The following is a 25,578-nucleotide window of genomic DNA, read 5'->3' on the forward strand; positions in this document are numbered from 1 at the left end:
AGTGGCTCAATTTTGTAGAGTTTAAATTGAGATGGGGGGGCGAATGGAAGAGGAAGACAGAATCGTTATGCAGGAACACGTAACACTGAGGCAGGCTGGAAATACCTGATCGGTTAACAATTACAAAGTGTTAAAATCCCGTTGTGTTTTTTTAACCCCTTCTGAGACTTTTGTATGCGCAAAGATAAACAAATTCGCACAATGAAAGCATGGATGGTGAAATTACTGGAATTGGCAGAGACGGCAACATTGACAGCACTCACAAGAGAAAATACTGTGTCTGGATTTGTTTCTATGTGGAAACCACTTCTGGATTATTTGCTTGCATCTGAAAAAAATTAAGTTTTGATTTTCAGTCTGGATGATTAAATTGTTATTTTTTATAGAAATAATTTTTATTAAGGTTTAGTTAAAAGCAAAAAATTAAGGTATTATATATTTGTAATCCTTTCTGTGTTGAAGAAGGTCAGAACTCACATTCTTTGTGTTTCTTTCTAAATATTTCTGCATTTTTAATTTGTCCTCTTTTAGTTCTTTTCTCAAGTTTTTCTACACTTCGTATTGTCTCTATATTGAAACTTAAAGTCTTAAAAAAAAGAAAATACTATTTCTGCAAAAGGAAATGTCCAGGAAGTTCTGCTGATAGCCAGATCCATGTAGTCAGCCTTTATCAAACTCACACTTTCCGCTTTTTCCCTCAGCCCTCATGTCGAATGTTTGACTAAGAAGAATCAGGCCACAAATTAAATAGTTGATTTCTCAGCAGGACTTTCAATGGGAGATCAGAAATGAAATTCAAGGCCTCTCTACACACATCATCTTCGGCCTCATGTGGATTATCTTGTGTTTGAGAAGGGAGGCACTTTGCGTTAAGCAGCGTCCGCAGTTGTGACGTGTGAATGATTTCTCCCCCGTGTGTAAACCTACATGACTTATTAGTATAGATCTAGTAGTGAAACTTTTCCCACAATCCGGACACTCATACGGTTTCTCTCCTGTGTGAGTCCTCTGGTGTTTCACCAGGTCAGACTTCCAAATGAATTTTTTCCCACAAACTGGACACTCATATGGTTTCTCTACTGTGTGAGTCCTCTGGTGGTTCACCAGGTGGGAATTCTGACTGAAACCTTTCCCACAATCTGGACACTCATACGGTTACTCTCCTGTGTGAGTCCTCTTGTGGCTTAACAGGTGGGAATTCTGACTGAAACTTTTCCCACAAACCGAACACTCATACGGTTTCTCTCCTGTGTGAGTCCTCTTGTGGTTCACCAGGCGGGAATTCTGACTGAAACTTTTTCCACAATCCGGACACTCATATGGTTTCTCTACTGTGTGAGTCCTCTGGTGGTTCACCAGGTGGGAATTCTGACTAAACCTTTTCCCACAATCTGGACACTCATACGGTTTCTCTCCTGAGTGAGTCCTCTTGTGGCTTAACAGGTGGGAATTCTGACTGAAACTTTTCCCACAAACCGAACACTCATACGGTTTCTCTCCTGTGTGAGTCCTCTGGTGGTTCACCAGGCTGGAATTCTGACTGAAATTTTTCGCACAATCTGGACACTCAAATGGTTTCTCTCCTGTGTGAGTCCTTTGGTGATACACCAGGCTGGATTTCTGACTGAAACTTTTCCCACAATCTGGACACTCATACGGTTTCTCTCCTGTGTGAGTCCTCTGGTGTATCACCAGGTGGGAATTCTGACTAAAACTTTTTCCACAATCCGGACACTCATACGGTTTCTCTCCTGTGTGAGTCCTCTGGTGGGTCACCAGGATGGAATTCTGACTGAAATTTTTCGCACAATCCGGACACTCATACGGTTTCTTTCCTGAGTGAGTCCTCTGGTGTATCACCAGCTGGAAATTCTGACTGAAACTTTTCCCACAAACCGAACACTCATATGGTTTCTCTCCTGTGTGAGTCCTCTGGTGGTTCACCAGGCTAGAATTCTGACTGAAACTTTTTCCACAATCCGGACACTCATATGGTTTCTCTCCTGTGTGAGTCTTCTGGTGGTTCACCAGGCTGGAATTATGACTGAAACTTTTTCCACAATCCGGACACTCATATGGTTTCTCTCCTGTGTGAGTCTTCTGGTGGTTCACCAGGCTGGAATTATGACTGAAACTTTTTCCACAATCCGGACACTCATATGGTTTCTCTCCTGTGTGAGTCTTCTGGTGGTACACCAGGCTAGAATTATGACTGAAACTTTTCCCACAATCCAGACACTCAGATGGTTTCTCTACTGTGTGAGTCCTCTGGTGGTTCACCAGGTGGGAATTCTGACTGAAACCTTTCCCACAATCTGGACACTCATACGGTTACTCTCCTGTGTGAGTCCTCTGGTGGTTCACCAGGCGGGAATTCCGACTGAAACTTTTCCCACAATTTGGACATTCATATGGTTTCTCTACTGTGTGAGTCCTCTGGTGGTTCACCAGGTGGGAATTCTGACTGAAACCTTTCCCACAATCTGGACACTCATACGGTTACTCTCCTGTGTGAGTCCTCTGGTGGTTCACCAGGCGGGAATTCTGACTGAAACTTTTCCCACAATTTGGACATTCATATGGTTTCTCTACTGTGTGAGTCCTCTGGTGGTTCACCAGGTGGGAATTCTGACTGAAACCTTTCCCACAATCTGGACACTCATACGGTTACTCTCCTGTGTGAGTCCTCTGGTGTATCACCAGGTGGGAATTCTGACTAAACCTTTTCCCACAATCTGGACACTCATACGGTTTCTCTCCTGAGTGAGTCCTCTTGTGGCTTAACAGGTGGGAATTCTGACTGAAACTTTTCCCACAAACCGAACACTCATACGGTTTCTCTCCTGTGTGAGTCCTCTGGTGGTTCACCAGGCTGGAATTCTGACTGAAATTTTTCGCACAAACTGGACACTCATATGGTTTCTCTCCTGTGTGAGTCTTCTGGTGGTACACCAGGCTGGAATTATGTCTGAAACCTTTCCCACAATCTGGACACTCATACGGTTTCTCTCCTGTGTGAGTCCTCTGATGTTTCACCAGGTCAGACTTCCAAATGAATTTTTTCCCACAAACTGGACACTCAAATGGTTTCTCTCCTGTGTGAATCCTTTGGTGATACACCAGGCTGGAATTCTGACTGAAACTTTTCCCACAATCTGGACACTCATACGGTTTCTCTCCTGTGTGAGTCCTCTGGTGTATCACCAGGTGGGAATTCTGACTAAAACTTTTTCCACAATCCGGACACTCATACGGTTTCTCTCCTCTGTGAGTCCTCTTGTGGCTTACCAGGTGGGAATTCTGACTGAAACTTTTCCCACAATCTGGACACTCATACAGTTTCTCTCCTGTGTGAGTCCTCTGGTGGGTCACCAGGATGGAATTCTGACTGAAATTTTTCGCACAAACTGGACACTCATATGGTTTCTCTCCTGTGTGAGTCCTCTGGTGTATCACCAGGTGGTAATTCTGACTAAAACTTTTTCCACAATCCAGGCACTCATACGGTTTCTCTCCTGTGTGAGTCCTCTGGTGTATCACCAGGTGGTAATTCTGACTAAAACTTTTTCCACAATCCGGACACTCATACGGTTTCTTTCCTGAGTGAGTCCTCTTGTGGCTTACCAGCTGGAAATTCTGACTGAAACTTTTCCCACAAGCCGAACACTCATATGGTTTCTCTCCTGTGTGAGTCCTCTGGTGGTTCACCAGGCTGGAATTCTGACTGAAACCTTTCCCACAATCTCGACACTCATATGGTTTCTCTCCTGTGTGAGTCTTCTGGTGGTTCACCAGGCTGGAATTCTGACTGAAACCTTTCCCACAATCTGGACACTCATATGGTTTCTCTCCTGTGTGAGTCCTGTGGTGTTTCACCAGGTCAGACTTCCAACTGAATTTTTTCCCACAAACTGGACACTCAAATGGTTTCTCTCCTGTGTGAGTCCTTTGGTGATACACCAGGCTGGAATTCTGACTAAAACTTTTCCCACAATCTGGACACTCATACGGTTTCTCTCCTGTGTGAGTCCTCTGGTGTATCACCAGGTGGGAATTCTGACTAAAACTTTTTCCACAATCTGGACACTCATACGGTTTCTCTCCTGAGTGAGTCCTCTTGTGGCTTACCAGGTGGGAATTCTGACTGAAACTTTTCCGACAATCTGGACACTCATATGTTTTCCCTCCTGTGTGAGTGCTCTGGTGTTTCACCAGGCTGGAATTCCGACTGAAACTTTTCCCACATTCTGGACACTGATATGATTTCTCTCCTGTGTGAGTCCTCTGGTGGATCACCAGGTGGGAATTCCAACTGAAACTTTTCCCACAATCCGGACACTCAAATGATTTCTCTCCTGAGTCCTCTGGTGGTTCATCAGGCGGGAATTCCGACAGAAACTTTCCACAATCCAGACACTCATATAGCTTTTCTCCTCTGTGAGTCCTCTGGTGTCTCAGCAGTTGGAAATTCTGACTGAAACTTTTCCCACAATCCAAACACTCATACGGTTTCTTTCCTGTGTGAGTCCTCTGGTGTATCACCAGGTGGGAATTCTGACTGAAACTCTTCCCACAATCCGGACACTCATACGGTTTCTCTCCTGTGTGAGTCCTCTGGTGTATCACCAGGTGGGAATTCTGACTGAAACTTTTCCCACAATCTGGACACTCATACGGTTTCTCTCCTGTGTGAGTCCTTTGGTGGTACACCAGGCCGGAATTCTGACTGAAACGTTTCCCACAAACCGAACACTCATACGGTTTCTCTCCCGTGTGAGTCCTCTGGTGGTTCACCAGGCTGGAATTCTGACTGAAACTTTTCCCACAAACTGGACACTCATATGGTTTGTCTCCTGTGTGAGTCCTCTGGTGGTACAACAGGCCGGAATTCTGACTGAAACTTTTCCCACAATCTGGACACTCATACGGTTTCTCTCCTGCTTGAGTCTTCTGCTGTGTGACCAGGCTGGAGTTCTGGTTGAAACCTTTCCCACAATCTGGGCACTCTGAGTCCCCTGATGTATCGCGAGTTTGGAATTCCAACTCAAATGCTTTCCTCTGGTGTATCGCCAGGTTTGATTTTGGACTGAAACTTTTCCCACAATCCGGACACTCGTAGAGTTTGTCTCCTGCGTGAGTCCTCTTTTGATTGACCAGTTGGCTAAAGCTCTTGCTGCATTGAGGAAACTGGTAGGCCTCCTTGCCAGTGTAGGTCCTCTTGTGCATCATCAGCTGTCATCTGTAATGTGGGCTTTTCCCAGAAGATACACCTCTGTGGGGCTTTCCACCACTGATACTCTGGGATTCTCAAGGAGATCAGAATGATTTCTGATCCCTTGCTTTGTGGTGCTTTGATTCAAGCACCTGTTTCCTTCCTCAAAGTATGAGACTTGCGTTACCGTCTGTCCTATGGGGCTATCCCAGTGACCTCTTCCTCCCCACTGAACTCCAGGTATTTCTCTCTTTTTCTGAATTTGGAAATTATCCCCCTTGACCTTTTCATGGAATATTTGAGTTCCACACAATCAATTTTTTCCAGCTCAAAAACTCTCTTCCTGTTTTTCTCTCCCTCGTCTGTCACCTGCTGGGCAAAGAGAAGAGTTTTGGGGTTCTCTGGAGAAAGTGAAAAAGTTTTGATTGCTGGCTGGATTTGCTTTCCTTTTTAATGCTGCTTGTGATTCTCAGTTGTCCAGAAGGCTCTTACTGGCATCGTTTTTGTCTACAAGATTCACAGAGAAGTGTTAGTTTAATTATCAACTCTAAAATGGCTGCACAACATGTGCAAACAACAACAAAACAGCATACGTTAGAAAGAAAAAGTAAACGTGCCAAAGGCTAGATTAACCTCTAACATTCCTTATGATTCCTTTGACACACGGAAGACTAGCGATATCCATGTTCATATCCTGACATTCACTTGCTGGCTTGGGTCAATCACAGATTCTTAGCACTTAAAGGGTTATCATCGAGGATCTCTGGACATGCTGGGGACGGATTCTACACACACACACACACACACAGAGAGAAATACAAGTATGCACACCTGTGAATGTACGTATTTAGAAAATCCTTGTGAATTTCAGCCTGCAAAATGTCCCAGAAGTGGGTATGGTCAATATTTTGGGGCTACTTTGAGAGGGCTGGGGGGCTTCAACAGATGAAATGGCCCCCAAAGCCTCTGCAAGACTTAAAGCACCAGATTTGTCCATTCAACTCCTTTCAAAGAAAAGAGCACAAAATCCTGTCCACAACCACTCTGGGGACATCATCGTACAATACAGGTAGTCCTCCTTTCTGATGGAAATTGAGACCGGCAACTCTGTCACTAAGCAGCTCGGTCATTAAGTCGCTCTCTGAGTGAGATGAGTGGGGAATAAATTGGATATATAAATTAAAAAATAAAAATGACATCACGGGAATGTGCTGACTTACAGCAGTTTTGGCTGCGGTCATTAAGCACAATGTCAAAGATCTGTGATACGTGAATGGAAGACCACTAGGAAATCCTGTGTTTGTTGGCTAGACTTGGCAGTAAAAGGAAACATCACTGTGGGTCATTAAGTGCAATGTTGTTACCTGGAATTTTTAGGCTTCATTATTAGCTTTTTGAAAAAGGTGATATTAGCATTTGAGGAGGTCATCCATGCCTTCTTTTCAAGTTCAAGAAACCATGTTTTCCTTTTACCCAAAACCCTTTCTTCCTTTTAGGTGCAAAAACTAGCCTTTTCAGCAACTAAACAACAGAGAGCGTATTCGGAAAGTCCTTGAATACACTTGCAAGTTTTAAGATGATACAAACATGGCTGGGAAAGGGAGTGACAGAACCCATAAATTTGCCACTTTGGGAATGTTACCTAGATTCAATGTTTCCTGTTGTCCAATTCTCGCATGTAATCAATGTCTGTTATTGTTTGATTGCTTGCCTTATGACGTATCACGTCTACTGAATGTATGTGTCATTTGTCTCTGCACCCTATAAAAGGACTTGACCCCCCCCCCTTAACAAATGCTTTTGCTTTTCCCTGAATTGCTCTGTGATTCCTGTTTTCAGGTAGGCAAAATCCACTTTGCAAAGTCAGTCTCTCTCCCAAATTGAGGGACCAAGTTTTTATCAGCTCCAGCCAAACTCGGGGTGCCTCAGTTTCTAGGCAACAGTGTCACATGACCGTGACTTGCAGCGTCCTGCTGGATTCCCCATTGATTTGGCTGGTCAGAAGCCGGATCTGAAGGTGGCAAACAGCAATCATGGGAGTGCAAGATGCTGTCACCGTCGTCAATGTGCGTCGGTTGCCAGCACCCACATTGCTTGGAGGGCCACAAGTTTCAGGACCAGTTGGAAGACTCCTTTTCAGCGCCATCCTGACTTTGAATGGTCACTAAAGAAGTGGTATGCGAAGACTACCTCTGCACCTGAACATCCCAAGTGGTCCTGAATGGCTATTTAAAAAAAGTGCTGGGTTAAGCAGAGTTGAACCCGGTTAATACATGGATGGGAGTTTCTGGCTAGACTTGGAAGTAAAAAAACATCCCGGGAGACGGCCGTGGCAGTTCAGTCCCAGATTGTTGCCAAGGAAACAGCATCTCCATAAAATCACAAGGAGTTAACGCGGACGTGAAGGAGACCCTCTAAATCTCCCGAAAAAGTGGATGCACCAGTTTCAAAGCGTGCAGCACCAGTGGAAGAAAATGTGGGGAGGGGAGGCAGATGCAGCAGCTGGCATTTTGCAGCGGAGTTGCTCATCCGATTCTCCCCCGCGGAGGAAACGAGGCAGCCCCACTCGCTCTCGGCCTCTCCTCCCGCCTGTCCTCCGCTCACCTTCCGGCCGCTGCTGCTCCGACCAGCCCCGGGAAGACCGCAGAGCGCTACTCCACGCCACTCTCCCCCGAGGCATGAGCCGGAACAGGAAGTTCCCCTGCCCTCCTCCTCTCTTCCAATATCCCCTCTAGCAATCCAATACTCTATCGTTTCAGCTCCCCCTCCCGTCGCATGTCGGTGCTCAGCAACCACAGACGCCGCTACTCTATTGACAGTTTCTAGGCGCGGGGGTTGCTTATTTCTAGATCGCCCTCTATCGACAGGAGGATGAAAAACAGACTCCTCCGATCTTTAGGGAGAGAAAAACAGGAAGAGAGTTTTAAGCTGGGAAAAATTGACTATGTGAAACTGAAATATTACATGAAAACGTCAAGGAGGATATTTCTCAATGTCAGAAAAAGAGAGAGATACATGGAAGAATCAGAGATTGGCGATCACGGCTGATTATGCACAGGAGGATCCACACCAGAGAAAAGCAGTACAAATGCTCTGAATGTGGCAAAAGCTTTACCAGGCATGTCACCCTGGTGTATCACAAGATGGCTCACACCAGGGAGAAACCATATGAGTGTCCGGATTGTGAGGAAAGTTTCAGTTGGAAGTACAAGTTGGTGATAAACCAGAAGACTCACAAAAGACAGAAATCATATGAGTGCTTGGAATGTTGGAAGTTTCAGTTTGAAGTCAAATCTGGTGACACACCAGAGGACTCTCACAGGAGGGAAACCCTGTGAGTGTATGGATTGTGGGAAAAGCACATATATAGCTTCTCCCTGGTGCGCATTCTCTGATGGCAAGTGAGTGCCGTACTTTGGCTGAAACACCTCCCACATTTTGAGCAATGATACGGCTTCTCACCCATGTGGATCCTTCGATGCTTCGTGAAGGTTGTGCTTTGACTGAAACTCTTCCCACACTCCCAGCATTGATAGGGTTTTTATCCAGAGTGGATCCTTCGATGCTTCGTGAGATCCGTCTTTTGATAGAAGCTCTTCTCACATTCAGGGCACGGATATGGTTTCTCTCCAGTGTGAATCCTTTGATGTTTAATGAGGCCTGTACTCTGGCTGCAGCTTTTTTCACACTCCAAACATTGATATGGTTTCTTCTTCACATGAATTGCGCAACAAACCTGGATGCTGGGGTTTTAAGTGAAAGTTTCCTTACACACTTGGCAGCTACTATTTCCCTCTATTATACTTACTTGTTCTTGGACTGAGATATCTTGACAGCTATTGCTTGAAGAGCCAGAAGGATTATTTATCTTTTCTTGACCTGATTCTGTTTTCCTTCCTTCCTGTTCCCTCACTTTACAACTTTCTTCTGCCGGCATCCAAAGTGATTCTTCTGTGATGTCCATTTCCTGTCGGTCATCTTTAGGAAAGGAGTTAACAAAGGCCTGAGACTGAATAGTATCATTTAATGACTATGATAAGGGGAAGAATGAAGAAAATGCAGTGGTATGTGGCTCTTATCATGAGTATCAAATGGGGGGATCTCATAACTGATATTGCGCAGAGTAATGGATTAGGCATCTTTAAAGCACATCAAATAAACAGGAGATATAAAACTAACAGCTGTCTGCTGGAATTAGCTATTAGGAGTGACCCTTACTTAGAGAAGCCACAACCTTGATGCCACCTTGTCCTCTGCAATACTCTTTTGTCAGAAACCTGCAGTGTACACTCCTCACTGAGATTTACCAGCTCCTGGACAAAAAAGTAAATCAATAATAATAATAATAATTCCAACAACCTAAGAGATGGCTTTATACATGGACTTCACCAGATGGACAACACCGAAATCAGATTGATTACATCCTTTGCAGCCAAAGGTGGCGGACATCTATACAGTCGGTAAAAACAAGACCTGGAGCTGACTGTAGTTCAGATCACGAACTTCTTCTTGCACAATTTAGGATCAGACTAAAGAGATTAGGGAAGACCCACAGATCAGCTAGATATGAGCTCACTAATATTCCTAAGGAATATGCAGTGGAGGTGAAGAATAGATTTAAGGGACTGGACTTAGTAGATAGGGTCCCGGAAGAACTATGGACAGAAGTCCGCAACATTGTTCAGGAGGCGGCAACAAAATACATCCCAAAGAAAGAGAAAACCAAGAAGGCAAAATGGCTGTCTGCTGAGACACTAGAAGTAGCCCAAGAAAGAAGGAAAGCAAAAGGCAACAGTGATAGGGGGAGATATGCCCAATTAAATGCAAAATTCCAGAGGTTAGCCAGAAGAGATAAGGAATAATTTTTAAACAAGCAATGCGTGGAAGTGGAAGAAGACAATAGAATAGGAAGGACAAGAGACCTCTTCCAGAAAATTAGAAACACTGGAGGTAAATTCCAGGCAAAAATGGGTCTGATCAAAAACAAAGATGGCAAGGACCTAACAGAAGAAGAAGAGATCAAGAAAAGGTGGCAAGAATATACAGAAGACCTGTATAGGAAGGATAACAATATCGGGGGTAGCTTTGACGGTGAGGTCAGTGAGCTAGAGCCAGACATCCTGAAGAGTGAGGTTGAGTGGGCCTTAAGAAGCATTGCTAATAACAAGGCAGCAGGAGACGACGGCATCCCAGCTGAACTGTTCAAAATCTTGCAAGATGATGCTGTCAAGGTAATGCATGCTATATGCCAGCAAATTTGGAAAACACAAGAATGGCCATCAGATTGGAAAAAATCAACTTATATCCCCATACCAAAAAAGGGAAACACAAAAGAATGTTCAAACTATCGAACAGTGGCACTCATTTCACATGCCAGTAAGGTAATGCTCAAGATCCTGCAAGGTAGACTTCAGCAATTCATGGAGCGAGAATTGCCAGATGTACAAGCTGGGTTTAGAAAAGGCAGAGGAACTAGGGACCAAATTGCCAATATCCGCTGGATAATGGAAAAAGCCAGGGAGTTTCAGAAAAAGTTCTATTTCTGTTTTATTGACTATTCTAAAGACTTTGACTGTGTGGACCATAACAAATTGTGGCAAGTTCTTAGCGGTATGGGGATACCAAGTCATCTTGTCTGCCTCCTGAGAAATCTGTATAACGACCAAGTAGCAACAGTAAGAACAGACCACGGAACAACAGACTGGTTTAAGATTGGGAAAGGAGTACGGCAGGGCTATATACTCTCACCCTACCTATTCAACTTGTACGCAGAACACATCATGAGACATGCTGGGCTTGAGGAATCCAAGGCTGGAGTTAAAATCGCTGGAAGAAACATTAACCATCTCAGATACGCAGACGATACCACTTTGATGGCTGAAAGCGAAGAGGAACTGAGGAGCCTTATGATGAAGGTGAAAGAAGAAAGTGCAAAACCTGGCTTGCAGCTAAACCTCAAAAAAACCAAGATTATGGCAACCAGTTTGATTGATAACTGGCAAATAGAGGGAGAAAATGTAGAAGCAGTGAAAGACTTTGTATTTCTAGGTGCGAAGATTACTGTGGATGCTGACTGCAGTCAGGAAATCAGAAGACGCTTAATCCTTGGGAGAAGAGCAATGACAAATCTCGATAAAATAGTTAAGAGCAGAGACATCACACTGACAACAAAGGTCCGCATAGTTAAAGCAATGGTGTTCCCTGTAGTAACATATGGCTGCGAGAGCTGGACCATAAGGAAGGCTGAGAGAAGGAAGATCGATGCTTTGGAACTGTGGTGCTGGAGGAAAATTCTGAGAGTGCCTTGGACTGCCAGAAGATCCAACCAGTCCATCCTCCAGGAAATTAAGCCAGACTGCTCACTGGAGTGTAATGATTGCCTACTCTAATAGACTCAGACTCACAAGCAGTAACTTAATGATATCTGATTTATTAAAAGAATAGTATGCAAATACAGAGAAAGCTGAGAATGAGTAAAAGCGCGCCAAATACGAACTAAAAACCCTCGGCTCAAAACGTAATCCCTCCCCTCGCCCGGCCGTAGCAAACTCCACCCCCCCAGGTGCTGGTAACCGTTTCTGCTGATGTCCTGGGAAAGGAACCTTGAACACACGAGATAACCCAAACACATTCCAATCCAGCTGCTAACACATAACAATCCCACGAGATGGAATCCTCCTCCCCTCCCAGACAAAACACGCATCAGCCAAATGACATGCGAAACGTTACAATGTAACGGTAACATTGGAACGGTGAACATGACATGGAGGGAACGATATTAAAGGCAAAACGGAAATACTTTGGCCACATAATGAGAAGACAGGACAGCCTGGAGAAGATGCTGATGCTAGGGAGAGTGGAGGGCAAAAGGAAGAGGGGCCGACCAAGGGCAAGGTGGATGGATGATATTCTAGAGGTGACGGACTCGTCCCTGGGGGAGCTGGGGGTGTTGACCGACAGGAAGCTCTGGCGTGGGCTGGTCCATGAAGTCACGAAGAGTCGGAAGCGACTGAACGAATAAACAACAACTAATAATAATAATAATAATAAATCCTTAAGACAGAGAAGGTTAAATCCACCTAGCTAGTTGAAGTGAGTTGGCTAAATATTAAATTGCAGATTTTTTTTTTGAATGCAGTTTATAGCCTTCCTGACCAATTGCTATCATATTGAAGGCCATGAGTTCAAAAGGACAGAGATAAGTTCATGCGGGATGCAGAATGCCTCTCAATAGCAAGTTTTAGTTTTTTCTTCTATTTGAGAAGCTTCAAACACATTACGAGCTACCAGATAAGTAACTGTCAGCTGAACTCAACCCCTGGAGACTTGCTTGGACACAATCCTGCAGCTCTCTTGGCATGCTATGGAAGTGGCTTGTTACTGCCTTTTGCTATGCCTTTTCAACTTTCCAAGCAAGCTTACAAACCCAAACTCCCCCAGAAAGTTCTCCATCCAAACAGTGTTATTTGCCCTCCTTGAAGAACATCCTGATCAGGTTTCCGTAGAAACAGGGCCTGCTGTATTCTAAGAGGATTACTTCTTGATAAATATATTAATTAGAGCTGACACTGCTTAGGTTTCTAGCTCAGTCAAGGTCGGGTAGATGCCTCCACTAGCTGAATCTTCCCAAGGAACAGAAACAGAAGAGAATGAGTGCTCCGCATTCATTTTAATTGTAAGCCTCCCAGAGTCATGTGAGATGGGCGGCTATATAAATGGAATTTTAAAAAAAAGATTAAAAAAATAAAAAACAAGTTCTTCTTCCCAAGAGATATCTGATTGGTCTTCAGGAGGATAAGGATGCTACGTGTCTTCACTCCTCTCTGGTGGTGGTCCTCCTCATGGCAATCATTTCCACTCTACCGCTGACCTTCTCACCCACTTCATTCTGCCTCTTCTAAGAGAAAAAAGGAGTGGGAATCTGAAGCTGATTTGGGTTACATTCCTAAATACATTTAGTTTTTGTTCTCCCACTGCATCCAGGGCGCTTGAATTTTCTCAAGCCCGTTAACTGTTGATGCACCCCCTTGGGGGCCCATGTGCGGCACTCCCCAAGGGAGGAGCTGCCCCCGGGGCAAAAAGCAGGGAGGCCTTGCTTGTCTTTTGAACACGCAATCGTACACACACACCTGCCCACCAAGCAAACCCACCTCTGGGCTCCAAAGCACTGGGCTGAGCTGGGCACCTTTCACACACACACACACCCCTTCCACTCTTCCCTCCAGCACATGTCCCACCGCCTCCCTTTCCCCTAATTCACCACGGGGGCCGGGGGGGGGCTCACCATCCCCCCCCCGCCCCCCAAGAAGTAGGGATGCAGGACCGATGAAATCCGTCTTTGGGGGAAAAGGAAAGGCTGGAAACAGCCAGAGAGAGAAGTGCCTTTCTGAGATTGGATGTCCCTCCCACCTCATTGCCCACCTCTCTAGGAATCTAATTCAGATGACTTAACTCTTACAGGGCCAGGTTGCTTGACTGGGAAGGCGGGGTGAGGATTGGCAGCGATGGCTCTGCTCTGCCATTGTTGCGGGCATTTTTTGCGGAATGACACAATTTTGTGCTTTAATTTGCTTTTGTAGTCATGGAGAAAATCTGTCCATGTGGTCACCAAGAGTCAACACCGATTTGATGATACATAATCAAATCAGTTCCCAAGAGGGACCGCAGGGTATGACACCTCCCAGGGGGATGTCCAAAAAATTCCTGCAATAAGAAATTAATTCCCTTGAGCTAAATAAGGCATTTCCCCCCACACCTGCCAGTTGTATTAATCTGATTTTTTTTTTAATCATATGGCATAACAGTTTGGTGTTCATGCTGCTTTTTCTTGCTGGGAAATCCTTGTGAGGTCCAGCAGCCAGATGTGTAGACTATTTAGCCATGACAAGTCACATTGCACCATGAGGAGGCTAGTCTGCATTGCACCCACTTGGGCTGAGAGGGAGGGATTGGCCCAAGGTCACCCAGCCGGCTTTCATGCCTCAGGCAGGACTAGAACTCACAGCCTCCTGGTTTCTAGCCCAGAATCTTAACCACTAGACCAAACTGGCTTTCTATTAATCCATTAATGAAATTTAAAGCCTACCTTTCCTCCAGGAGTGCAAAGTGGAGACATTTATTTTATTTTAAAGTTTATTTTGCTCAGCTTATTGAAGAATTATGCACCACAAAGTCAAGGGTCAATGACATTAGCAATGACATAGATAGATTTTTCTGCAGAATATTAGGCCTGTATGCCACTCCAGCCACTCCTGAGGCTGAGTGGCTGACAGACCTTTCAAAAAAGTACAGGTAGTCCTCGCTTAACGACCACAATTGAGACTGGAATTTCAGTTGCTAAGCAAAGTGGTCATTAAGTGATTCCAACCCAATTTTATGACCTTTTTTGTGGCAGTTACTAAGCGAATCACCATGGTTATTAAGTGAACCATGTGGTTGTTAAGTGAATCACACGGTTCCCCATTGATTTTGCTTGCCAGAAGCCAGCTGGGAAGGTCGAAAATGGCAATCATGACCATGGGATGCTGTGACGGTCATAAATGTGAACCAGTTGCTAAGTACCCAAATCATGATCATGTCACTGTGGGGAGCTGTGACAGTCATGTGAGCACCAGTTGTACGTTGGTTTTTTCAGCACTGTCATAAGTCTGAACCATTATGAAACAAATGGTCATTAAGTGAGGACTACCTGTAATAGGATTAAAACTGAAACTGAACAAGGGAGAGATGGATGCTGGTCTGACTGAGAGGAGGGGAAATAATCGCACTTTTGAAGCCATCACTGAAGAGGCTGCACTCCCAAGCAAGAAACAGTAATCCATAATTGTGGAAGGAGAACTTGGGATAATACTAAACAAACATACTTTGTTTGTTCTGAGGTTTTTTGTTTGCCTAAATTATTACTATGATAATTATGATTTATTTATAATGATCTTTCTCCCAAGAGGACACTCAGAGTGGCTAATGATACATGCATGCCGCCCTTTCTCCAAAGCACTAAAGGTAACTTGCACTGCTCCCCTTTCCGCCCTTTATCTTCACAAGTCTAGAGGAATTTTAAAAAGTCAACATGGTCTTGAAGTCCTTCTCCTTGAAGTCCTGCCACTTTTTGATGTGCATCGCATGCGCCATGCACATGAGAAGGCACGGGGCTTCGATTGCATGCTCACAGCCCCCGTCTTGGCTTTTTTGAACTCCCGTGGATAGACAGAAAATGTAAATTAATGCCTTTTGTTCCTATTTCTCCCCCTGCTTTTGCCTGCCCATTATCCCCGTTTGTCAATTAATTGTTTTTTTTTATGTTGGCTGAATTGAGAAGCATCTGTGGTTGCTGTGCTCTGAATATAGGGATTGATTAGGAGTGTGATGGGTGCAAACCATGAGAAAATATCCACAGTACTTTCCAACACACTCTGTTACACTGTTATTGGGGAACTAATTGTATTCAGATGGGAGACCACTAGGAAATCTCAAGGTTATAGACTAGACTGGGAAGGTGGAAAACACACCAGAGGAAAACAGCGGTGCACCATGTCCAATGTGCAACCAAGGAAACTAAATAGACACCTGTGTTACAGCGGGGAGCTTGATCTGAAGCCACTTTTAACACACCCTGGGCTAGCCTTCTGCAACCCAGAGCCCACCCACCTAAAGATGCCAGGTGACAATATTTTATTAATTAAATTTATAGGGACGCCACTCACCCAGTGACTCATATCCATCATCCTCAGCTAGGTGGCTGACAGTGAATTGTAGTCCAACACATCGGAGAGACACAAAGTCAGGGAATAAATAAATGCACCAAGTACAGTATTAGCTCAGAGATGCCCCGAACGGGTTAAGTCCATTGAGTTGAATTCTCCTAGACCGGACAAAGGAGAATCCTTGGTCTCCCTTTGCTTGCAGAAAACTACCGGAAGTGCCCGTGCAGAAGAGCGGGTGAAGCCACTTCCGGTGCCCTTTTCCCCACCTTTTCCTGGTGGGAATCATACTTTTGAAAACTGTATCTTCTTAGCTTTGGCAACACTCCGCATCTGTGGAAGAGTCTCCTCTGGCTTAGAGGGTGGAGGCATTTCACTGCAGGGAGAAGTGAGTTGTTGAAAAAAATAGGGGGTGGGTGGGATGTTCTGGCTTTGAAAGAGAGGCTGAGGGAGAACAAGACATTCCAGGAGAGGCTGTACAAGAGACGGGCGGAGGCGACTGGAGAGAAATACTGCTAGGGGTGGAATGGGAATAGGCGTTCCAGGAAAGTATGCATTCTTTGCATCAGAAACTTTATGGTAGTCTGCAGCTGGATCTGGAGGTTCCATTAGGAAATCGTGATAGTGCACTTGCCTTTCCGTTTATAAACATACTGGTTTGCCCTGTGTAGCCAGTCTCTTAGGAGTGATATTTGGAGTTTTTGATTGACGATGTGCCATCAAGTCTTTTTTGACTGCCAGCAACCACACAGATTTTCTCCATGACGACCTATCCTTACAGTGACTGTATTTTCTTGGGAAACATAAAGGGCAAATCTGAAAAGGGGGCAAATCTAAAAGAGGTTCGGAAGCATATTTTAAAAATTGGTTATCACTTTGCTTTACAGAGGAAAATTCAAGAGCAAAACCAAGACAGTAAATGCTTCAGTTGAATAAATGTAAAGGGCAGCTTTCTGAAATAAAGGACTGTCCTTTATAATATATAATTATAAATTTTATTGATTGATTTATTTATCGAATTTTTGTCACCGCCCATCTCCCCCACAAGGAGAGACTCTTTTTTAATCATTACATTTATTTATATGTAATAATTATAAAATAATAAAGGATGTAGGGTCACTGTATCTACCCCTAGCCCGGTCCTTCAGGTCTTCCAACAGTTCTCTCATGGCCATTGTAGCTGCGTCCACCCCCCTTGCTGCTGGTCCTGCTCTTCTTCCCTTTCCTTCCACTTTCCCAGCATCAGAGCCTCCTCCAGAGAGCGGGGTCTTCACATCGTGTGCCCGAAGTAGGATAATCTGAGCCTGGCCCTTTGTGCCTCAAGTGAGAACTCTGGGGTGATTTGTTCTGTGATCCGTCGCTTTGTCTTCTTGGCTGCCCACGGTCTCCTCAGGAGTCTTCTCCAACCCCAAAGTTCATGAGCATCAATACAATACTCTTCCTATCCTGCTTCTTCAAAGTCCAACTTTTGCTTCCACAGAGTGTCAGAGGGAATACCGTGATGTGCACGGTCCTGATCTTTGTTGATATAGACGCATCACAGCATCTGAATCTCTTTTCCCAGGCCTTCATGGCTGCTCTACCAAGTGCTAGTTTATGGCGTATTTTTGACTGCTGGTTCCTTTATTGTTGGTGGTAAACAGAACGAGTCAGAGCAAGATGAGAATCTTTGAATTTGCTACTTGTAGTTCACATCCTTTCTGCAGTGGAGGAAATTGTATTCCGTTAAACTAGGCAGCTTACCAATCACTGCAAGACATGCACCCCTCCGTAAAATTCCACTGATGGTCCCTTTTATGGCCACACTTTGTGAAGCAGATCAGTGCACCCCTCGTGCAATCTGCTCCGTCTCTCTCTTTAGGTAGGATTGGGTCAATGTCTGCTTTCTCCCTGTCGGTGAATTAATTTAGGCTGTGCTGCTTCATGCTTCTTCTGAGATAAAGAAGGAAGTTCAGTATTGTAGCTTAGTAGATATATTTTAAACGGAATGTTAATCTAGTATATTAAATTTAAGGGCCATGGGACCATTCCAAGGCAGCGTGCGTAGCTGTCAGCCCTTTGAGGTGGACCAGGTCAGGAAAGAGACTACAAAGACTCCTGGAGCTTTACTCTATTGTTGCAAAGTATAATAACAGAATCTTGAAAACCTCACAGAGATCCTCTCTCCCTGCTCTTATATTCAAAAAACCATCAAGGTGGAGCAATCCTCAGTTTCTTTCTCAGTTCTTCCAGTCTTTCTGGTGTCCACATACCATCGTTTTCTCCATACACCTCCACAACAGCATAAATATAATATAAACGTTGTGTTAAAAAGTATGTGTAAAAAGCATCCTAGTGTGTGTCAGCCTGCTGTCCCTTCATATTTCCTCATCTGCCTTGTGAGCTTAATGTTATCCTAACTGATAGAAAGTTGTTTCTTCCTCGTACAACTTTTGCAGCATACATATTGTCCTCTTTTAGGCAAAATTGGTTAAGTACCTCTGCTACCAACATTCTGTATTGGCTACCTTATATGCTTTCTGGAGTAGAAAGCAGAGCAATCTTTTATTGAACCAAGAACCAGATATGGCTTTTGAGGAGCAAGCTGAGGGTCACATTTCATAAAGTGGCAGAGCCAAGAGAAGTAAGCGTCAGGGGACATGATAAAAATTAAATTTGATTTTCTCAAATATATGTTTAAGCTAATTGAACATACATTTAAATTCATTAGATTGAATAGATTAACCACAATAAACAGGCCATGTGTTAAATTTTTCATCACAGCAGGTGATGGCACCTAGTACCTAGCTAACATTGGGTTATATCTCAAAAAAAACCAATTATCTCACTTGTTTTAAAATTGTTAAAACAGGGAACAGCATAGCTCAGAGCCTTTGAGAAATAATATCCATGATGTTTTGTTCCTGCTTTTTGCCATTAGTACAAGTAGTCCTCACTTACTGACTGCAATTAGGACTGGCAGCTCCGATGCTAAGCGATATGGTCGTAAAATGAAACATCATGTGACCGCACCCAACTTACTATGTCAGTTCCAATCAAAGCGAATATTTGTAGCTCAGGGTTGAACTGTGAAGTCCTTGCTGCTCTCCGAGCCATGTTGTTTTCTTGCAGACGTTTCATTGCCAGACTAGGCAACCTCTTCAGTGCAAAGAGGGAGAGGGCCTTGCTCTCTCTACCAACACAAGCTAGACACACCACAGTATATAAACTGAGAGCAAGGCCCACTCCCTCTTTGCACTGAAGATGTTGCCTAGTCTGGCAATGAAACGTCTGCAAGAAAACAACACAGCTCGGAGAGCAGCAGTTCCTGCTGCAGTCGTGAAGTGCATCACCCGTGGTCACTAAGCACGATGTTGCGTGACTGTGACTTGTGACCTCTTGCTGGCTGCTTCATTGACTTTGCTTGTCAGCAGCTTGCTGTGAAGCTCACAAATGGCAAACACATGACCGTGGGACGCTGTGACTGTCGTAAATGCACGCTGGTTGCCAAATGCCCAAATTGTGATCACGTGACCGCACGGATGCCACGATGGCTGCAACTTCGGGGATTGGTTGAAAATCTTTTTCAGTGCCGTTGTAACTTCGAACGGTTGCTGAACGAGAAGTCGGTCAGGGAGGACTACCTGTAGCACCTCCCTCCCTCCGTGACTGAAGACATCCCTTCTTTCCCCTGCAGGTCAATTAAAGAGTCTCCTGTTATTTTCCAGCCAGCAGGTCTGCACAGCCATCAGAAGTGCTGGGAGCCTGGAAAACAAAACAGTTGGAAGAAAGGGGCGTCAACTTCCGTTTCCCGAATGGAGGAGCAGGAGGCAACTGGGCCTAGTGTGTGGGAAAGACTGGAGGGTCTGCCCAAAGCCCCACTGGTGGCACAGATGGGCAACGCTGAAGAGCTTCTGATGGAGGCCCCTCTGCCTCCCGTGAAGCAGGAACCCACTGAGGGCCTGCAGGACCTCTGGGAGGCCCAGTGGCAGGAGTTCCTCAGGACCCTGCAGGCGCCCGACTTGGAGTGGGGGGCTTCACAGATGTATGAGCGGCCCATGCCCTGGGACGACGCCAAGGCCTTCCTGGCCTCCTTCGAGCAAGTCGCCACCGCGTGCCGGTGGCCTCGGGAGAAGTGGGTGACCTTTCTCCGGCCAGCCCTGAGTGGAGAGGCTGAGCAAGCCTTTGGCAGCCTCTGCGCTAAAGAGAAGGGGGACTATGGGAAGGTGAAGGCGGCCATCTTGGAGGAAGAGGCCGCCACACGGGAGAGGCGACGCCAGCACTTCCGGGAACTCCGCTATCGGGATGCGGAAGGGCCAAGAGGTGTTTGCGGGCAACTGCGGGAGCTCAGCTGCCAGTGGCTGAAAATCGAGAGACACACCAAGGATGAGATCTTGGAGCTGCTGATCCTGGAGCAGTTTCTGAGCATCCTGCCAGCAGCCATGCAGAGTTGGGTGCGGAACCATCAACCAGGCAGCTGCACCCAGGCGGTGGCCCTGGCAGAGGACTTCCTGGTGAAGTGGCACGAGGCCAAGAAAGTGGAGCAAAAGGTGGGAGGAGGATGACCTTAGGGCCCTGAAGCTGGGGCGTTGGGTGGGGTTAAAAGCAGCAAGGTGGTGGCTGTGACCGTCCCTTTATATTCTGCATCTCTCACTGCACAGGTAGTCCTCGTTTAACAACCACAATTGGGACCGAAATTTCAGTTGCTAAGTGAAGCAGTCATTAAGCGACTCTGACCCAATTTCACAATCTTTTTTGTGATGGTCGTTAAGCAAATTGCCACAGGCGTTAAGAGAACCACGTGGTTGTTAAGCGAATCACACGGTTCCCCATTGATTTTGTTTGCCAGAAGCCAGCCGGGAAGGTTGAAAATGGTAATCTTGTGACCATGGGATGTTGCAATAGTCATAAATGCGAACCGGTCGCCAAGTGCCTGAATTTTGATCACGTGACCATGGAGATGCAACGTAAGTGTGAGGAGTGGTTGCAAGTCATTTTTTTCAGCACCATTTTTCAGCACCGTCATAAGTCTGAATCATCACTAAACAAATGGTTGTTAAGTGAGGACTACCTGTACACCATGGATGCCCCTGCTCTGGAGGAACCTTCTCCAGCCCAATGATGGAGCTACATAGGACCCCAGGTTAGCCTTCCTCAAACCAGGCATAACTCAAGATTTATTGCCGTACTTTGTGGCCTGGGCAAGCACTGCCCATCAGCAGACCGACAGCATTTCCTCTTTTAAAACTGATCTAGGTTTAAAAGTCTGAGTCGCAACGAGATGTTGCAGTATAGATGGCTGCCACTTCAGCAGTGAGTGAATTCAGTACCTATGGAGTGTGCTGGGTCCTCAAGAGTCAGTTCTGTGAGGTTTTCATTCCATCTCTCTCTCCGTGTCTTGCTTTTTTGGCACCCTTTTTTTTTAGATTTTTTTCTATCCTGCCTTTATTATCTTTATAAATAACTCAAAGCGGGGAACATACCCAATACTCCTTCTTCCTCCTTTTCCCCCCACAACAACAACCCTGTGAGGTGGGCTGGGCTGAGAAAGAGGGACTGGCCCAAGGTCACCCAGCTGGCTTTCATGCCTGAGGCGGGACTAGAACTCTCATACCACGCCTGATTGGCTCTTGGGCTGAGAGAGAGGGACTGGCCCAAGGTCACCCAGCCGGCTTTCATGCCTGAGGCGGGACTAGAACTCTCATACCACGCCTGATTGGCTCTTGGGCTGAGAGAGAAGGACTGGCCCAAGGTCACCCAGCTGGCTTTCATGCCTGAGGCGGGATTAGAACTCTCATACCACGCCTGATTGGCTCTTGGCCTGAGAGGGAGGGACTGGCCCAAGGTCACCCAGCCGGCTGTCATGCCTAAGGTGGGACTGGAACTCACAGCCTCCTGGATTCTAGCTTGGTGCCTTAACCACTACACCAGTGCTTCTCAACCTTGGCAGCTGGAAGATGTGTGGACTTCAACCCCCAGAATTCCCCAGCCAGCATCCTGGCTGGAGAATTCTGGGGGTTGAAGTCCACACATCTTCCAGCTGCCAAGGTTGAGAAGCACTGCACTAGACCAAACTGGCTCTACTCGGTTACAGTCTAATCCACTCTGTTGGATTCTTGAACCGAGACTAACCTAGATAAAAAGCCTGAATTTCTTCATTCCTGCATATTGAACACTCCCTCCTCCCAGCTCCCCTCCTCAAATTCTCAGGACTTTTTAAACTGGGAAGATTGACAAAGGTGCTAGGATCCAAGATTGGCTAGCGTGCTGATGTGAAATGTTACATGTGTTCATGTATGCATCCATTAACACATGCCCTGTTTTTGTCTTCTTCTTCTATTAGTTTCCTTTAACTGTCATACTTCGAGCCTTTTGGAGTTGGGCAGCCCCTAAACTGAACAAATCAAATTAATCCCCTTTTTTGTTTTATAACTTCCTGTACTGTTCGTTTCTTTCTGTTTCTCCTATATATTTAATCAAGAAAAAAAAAACAGACATACTTTTAAAGACTTGGCTTCCAGGATTCTAGGCAGCAGCACCCCCTAGGAGAGATCGACGTTGGCACGATGGTAGACGTACCGTTGTGAGGCAGCCCCCGTTGCATCACAATGCTGCGTCCACCACGTAGCTAGGTCTGGTGCAGCAGCCTGGAAGATCTGCCAGACCCTGATGGGCCAATTTTCCATAGCCAAACACATCCTATGGAACTGTAATTCATTTAAATTTTAGATATATCACTTTTTTGTAATTGTAGATATTATTATACTTTATACAGTTTCAGGGTTTATTTTATAATTTAAATATAGACCGCACCCTGGACCTCACTCATAGATGTTAGTTAGATGGTTTTATACATGTATTTTAACGTGGTCTTAAATTTTATTTTGTTTACCATCTATTCAGATAGATTTATACATATTCACTGAGCACTCTGCTTGTACTGGTCTATGACTGTCGTAAGTTGAATTGATTACTGGAAGCTATGTCCACCATGTTGCCAATTTTGACTGAGCCCCCCTCTGTAGGCACTGGTGATTCCTAGACAGGTTCTTTTCATTCATCCTGAATGGAAAAGGCTCACTGACATCAGCCACCTCCCTGCTTTCAAGTCCCACCTTCTCAATGCATTCTCTCCTCGCTGCTCTTTCAGGTGCCTAGACCACATGCAGAGGAGGCTGAGGAATCTTCTGAGATAGGCCAGGTTCTTCTGCTGGATTTCAGGACTGCCCAGGTCAGCAGAGAAGCCAAGGAAGGACAGGGCAAGGAGGCAACATGGCTGAGTAAGGCTCCATGTCTCTTGGAAGTTTCCGCTCCAGTTCCTTTTCTTCTGTTGCAGCCACAAGACTTTGGACTAGAGTCCCCTTCATCAAATGCCATCAGTGGGATGCTAAGCTTTACTCTGAAAGATCTAGTGCCAAGCATGTTCACCTTTGTCTATTTTTAAAAGCATATTTCAGGGTGCGGTAGCCCTGTCAAGGTGGAGTGCTGTTTTCAAACCAAACCTTTAAAAAAATCAAAGATGTTTTTGAAAGGTGCAAGCTGCTTTAAATGAAGAGCAAAACAGTACATGGTGTTTTTTATAAAATGCTGATATAATGTTGCAGAGGTATTTACAGACCATCCACTTTATTATTTTATTCCAGTAATTTGTGTGTTGCCAACTCACCAGCCTTTGAGCAACTTAAAATGCTAAAAAAAATTAAACTACAGTTATTTATAAAATCAGTCCCAAAATATCCATATGTCTATCACTGTCATCTTCCAAAGTCTATGTGTTTTTTCCAACGCCTCCCCTCCAAATTATCCCAAAGGAATTCCTCCAACTTCCAAATGGCAAATAAGTTATTATTTGTTCCTGAGGCAACATCACAACCATTTTACTTGGAAGCTTAGTATGATCAAGAAATCATATGGCTCCCTCCATCTGCCGGAGTGCTCTGTTACTGATCTATGCTGTTTCTGTTTCAAAAGTTGAGGGGTACAGATCCTGGTTAAGAATCTCTGTTTTCATTCTGCAGATAATAAGCAGGCATGGGAGAAAGAGGTGGATTCCATTCATCACAAAGGACAAGAACAACTCAAGGATGTTTCTCTGGGAACAAAAAAGGACTTCCAATACTGTAAGAATGGAGGAACATTGGAAGGTCGGAACGAAGTGGGGAATGGGCAGGAGCTGGGTCCTGAGAAGGGGACGGACAGGACTATTTTCGGTGGGCAGTGCCACAGAACAGCAGAGAGGAAAGGGGCAGCACACCAAGTTGGACCACGGAGGGGACTTTGGACAAAGCTCTGATCTTCTGAAGCATCAGAATATAGACACGGCCGGGAAATCCTATCTATCTTCACATGGCGGGAGCAGCTTGATTCCCACCCAGGCCCTTGTAACCCAGGAGGGAGTTTACGCGGGACCGGGAAGCACAAAATGTTCCCACTGTGATAAAAGCTTCAGCTGCGCTTCAAGTTTCAAGGAGCTTCTGAGCATCCATTGCGGACCATCTTCGTTTAACTGCTGCTACTGCGGCCGAAACTTTGGATCTGGTCCAGTCTTGCAGGAGCACGTCCGCGCGCACGCGGGAGAGAGACTGTATAGGTGTCTGGACTGTGGAAAGAGCTTCAGCCAGAAGCACTACTTGACCATCCATGAGAGGCTGCACAGCGGGGAGAAACCCTACAAATGCATTCACTGCGGGAAGAGCTTCCCGGAGCGATCCAGGCTTCTTATCCACGAGAGGATCCACATGGGCGAGAATCCCTTTGTCTGCTCCGAGTGCGGGAAGGGGTTCAACCAGAAGGGGAATCTCATGACCCACATGAGGCTGCACACGGGAGAGAAGCCGTACAAGTGCGCTCACTGCGAGAGGCGTTTCAGCCAAAAGGCAGGCCTTAGTGCCCACGAGAAAACCCACATAGGTCTGAGGAGGACATTTTAGCCCAGGCCTGGGCTGGTCCTGCGGGTGGATGAAACTCGTTTAGAGGAAAACCACAAACGTCTCGAAGGAAACCTTCATGGGTGCAGCAAAATGTGCAGGAAGGTATAATTCCAAACCGTAATGACAGCTTTCTAAATAAAAACAAATCAGCAATGAGGGGCAGCGGAGGTGTTTTTGCTTTGAGTGAGAACTCCATGAGAAATGGGGCTTGGCAGAGTTCCTGTTTCTTTCGTGGATTCTTCCCCCAAACCCATCCTGGAGAAGAAAAGAAAAGAAGAAATGGATTCTGCTGACCCAGGGACTTATTACAAATGGAAACGTCTTCCACAGAAGATAATTTCACACCTAAGATAACAGCAGTGGGTGCAATCCCTCCTTAGAACACTGTTTCTGAACCTTAGCAACTTTAAGATGTGCGGACTTCAACTCCCGGAATTCCCCAGCCAGCCATGCTGGCTGGGGAATTCTAGGAGTTGAAGTCCGCACATCTTAAAGTTGCTGGGGTTCAGAAACACTGATTTGAACATTTGAATAGCATACAGGTAGTCCTCGCTTAACAACCACAATTTGTTAAGTCCTTGCTTAACAACCACAACAACCTCTTTTATCGGCCTTCCTGCCCAGCTAAGACACTGAATCTGGACCAGGCTTTTGAACCAGTGTTTCTCAACTTCAGCAACTTCAAGATGTGCGGACTTCAACTCCCAGAATTCCCCAGCCAGCCATGCTGGCTGTGGAATTCTGGGAGTTGAAGTCC

General features: G+C 45.5%; 2 protein-coding genes and 1 pseudogene across 2 annotated transcripts; 2 read left to right on the forward strand and 1 right to left on the reverse strand.

Annotated features, from left to right (window-relative positions):
- Positions 1-585: 585 nt before the first annotated feature.
- On the reverse strand, positions 586-5,226 carry LOC134489834 (zinc finger protein 850-like; annotated as a pseudogene).
- Positions 5,227-19,587: 14,361 nt separating this feature from the next.
- LOC134489835 (zinc finger and SCAN domain-containing protein 30-like) lies at positions 19,588-20,456 on the forward strand. Its single transcript, XM_063292701.1, has one exon. It carries the CDS (start codon positions 19,707-19,709, stop codon positions 20,454-20,456), a length of 750 nt encoding a protein of 249 aa, XP_063148771.1. The 5' UTR covers positions 19,588-19,706.
- A 3,597-nt stretch (positions 20,457-24,053) lies between these two features.
- LOC134489836 (gastrula zinc finger protein XlCGF49.1-like) lies at positions 24,054-24,966 on the forward strand. Its single transcript, XM_063292702.1, has one exon. The coding sequence runs from the start codon at positions 24,054-24,056 to the stop codon at positions 24,819-24,821; it is 768 nt and encodes a 255-aa protein (XP_063148772.1). The 3' UTR covers positions 24,822-24,966.
- The last annotated feature ends 612 nt before the right edge of the window (positions 24,967-25,578 follow it).

This window comes from Candoia aspera, chromosome 2 (genome assembly GCF_035149785.1).
Source record: "Candoia aspera isolate rCanAsp1 chromosome 2, rCanAsp1.hap2, whole genome shotgun sequence".
Classification (NCBI taxonomy): domain Eukaryota; kingdom Metazoa; phylum Chordata; class Lepidosauria; order Squamata; family Boidae; genus Candoia; species Candoia aspera.

What these genes read in the sequence shown, in the direction of transcription:
- LOC134489836 (XM_063292702.1), top strand. Translation starts at nt 24,054, where the DNA reads ATGGGCAGGAGCTGGGTCCTGAGAAGGGGACGGACAGGACTATTTTCG.
- LOC134489835 (XM_063292701.1), top strand. Translation starts at nt 19,707, where the DNA reads ATGGAGGAGCAGGAGGCAACTGGGCCTAGTGTGTGGGAAAGACTGGAG.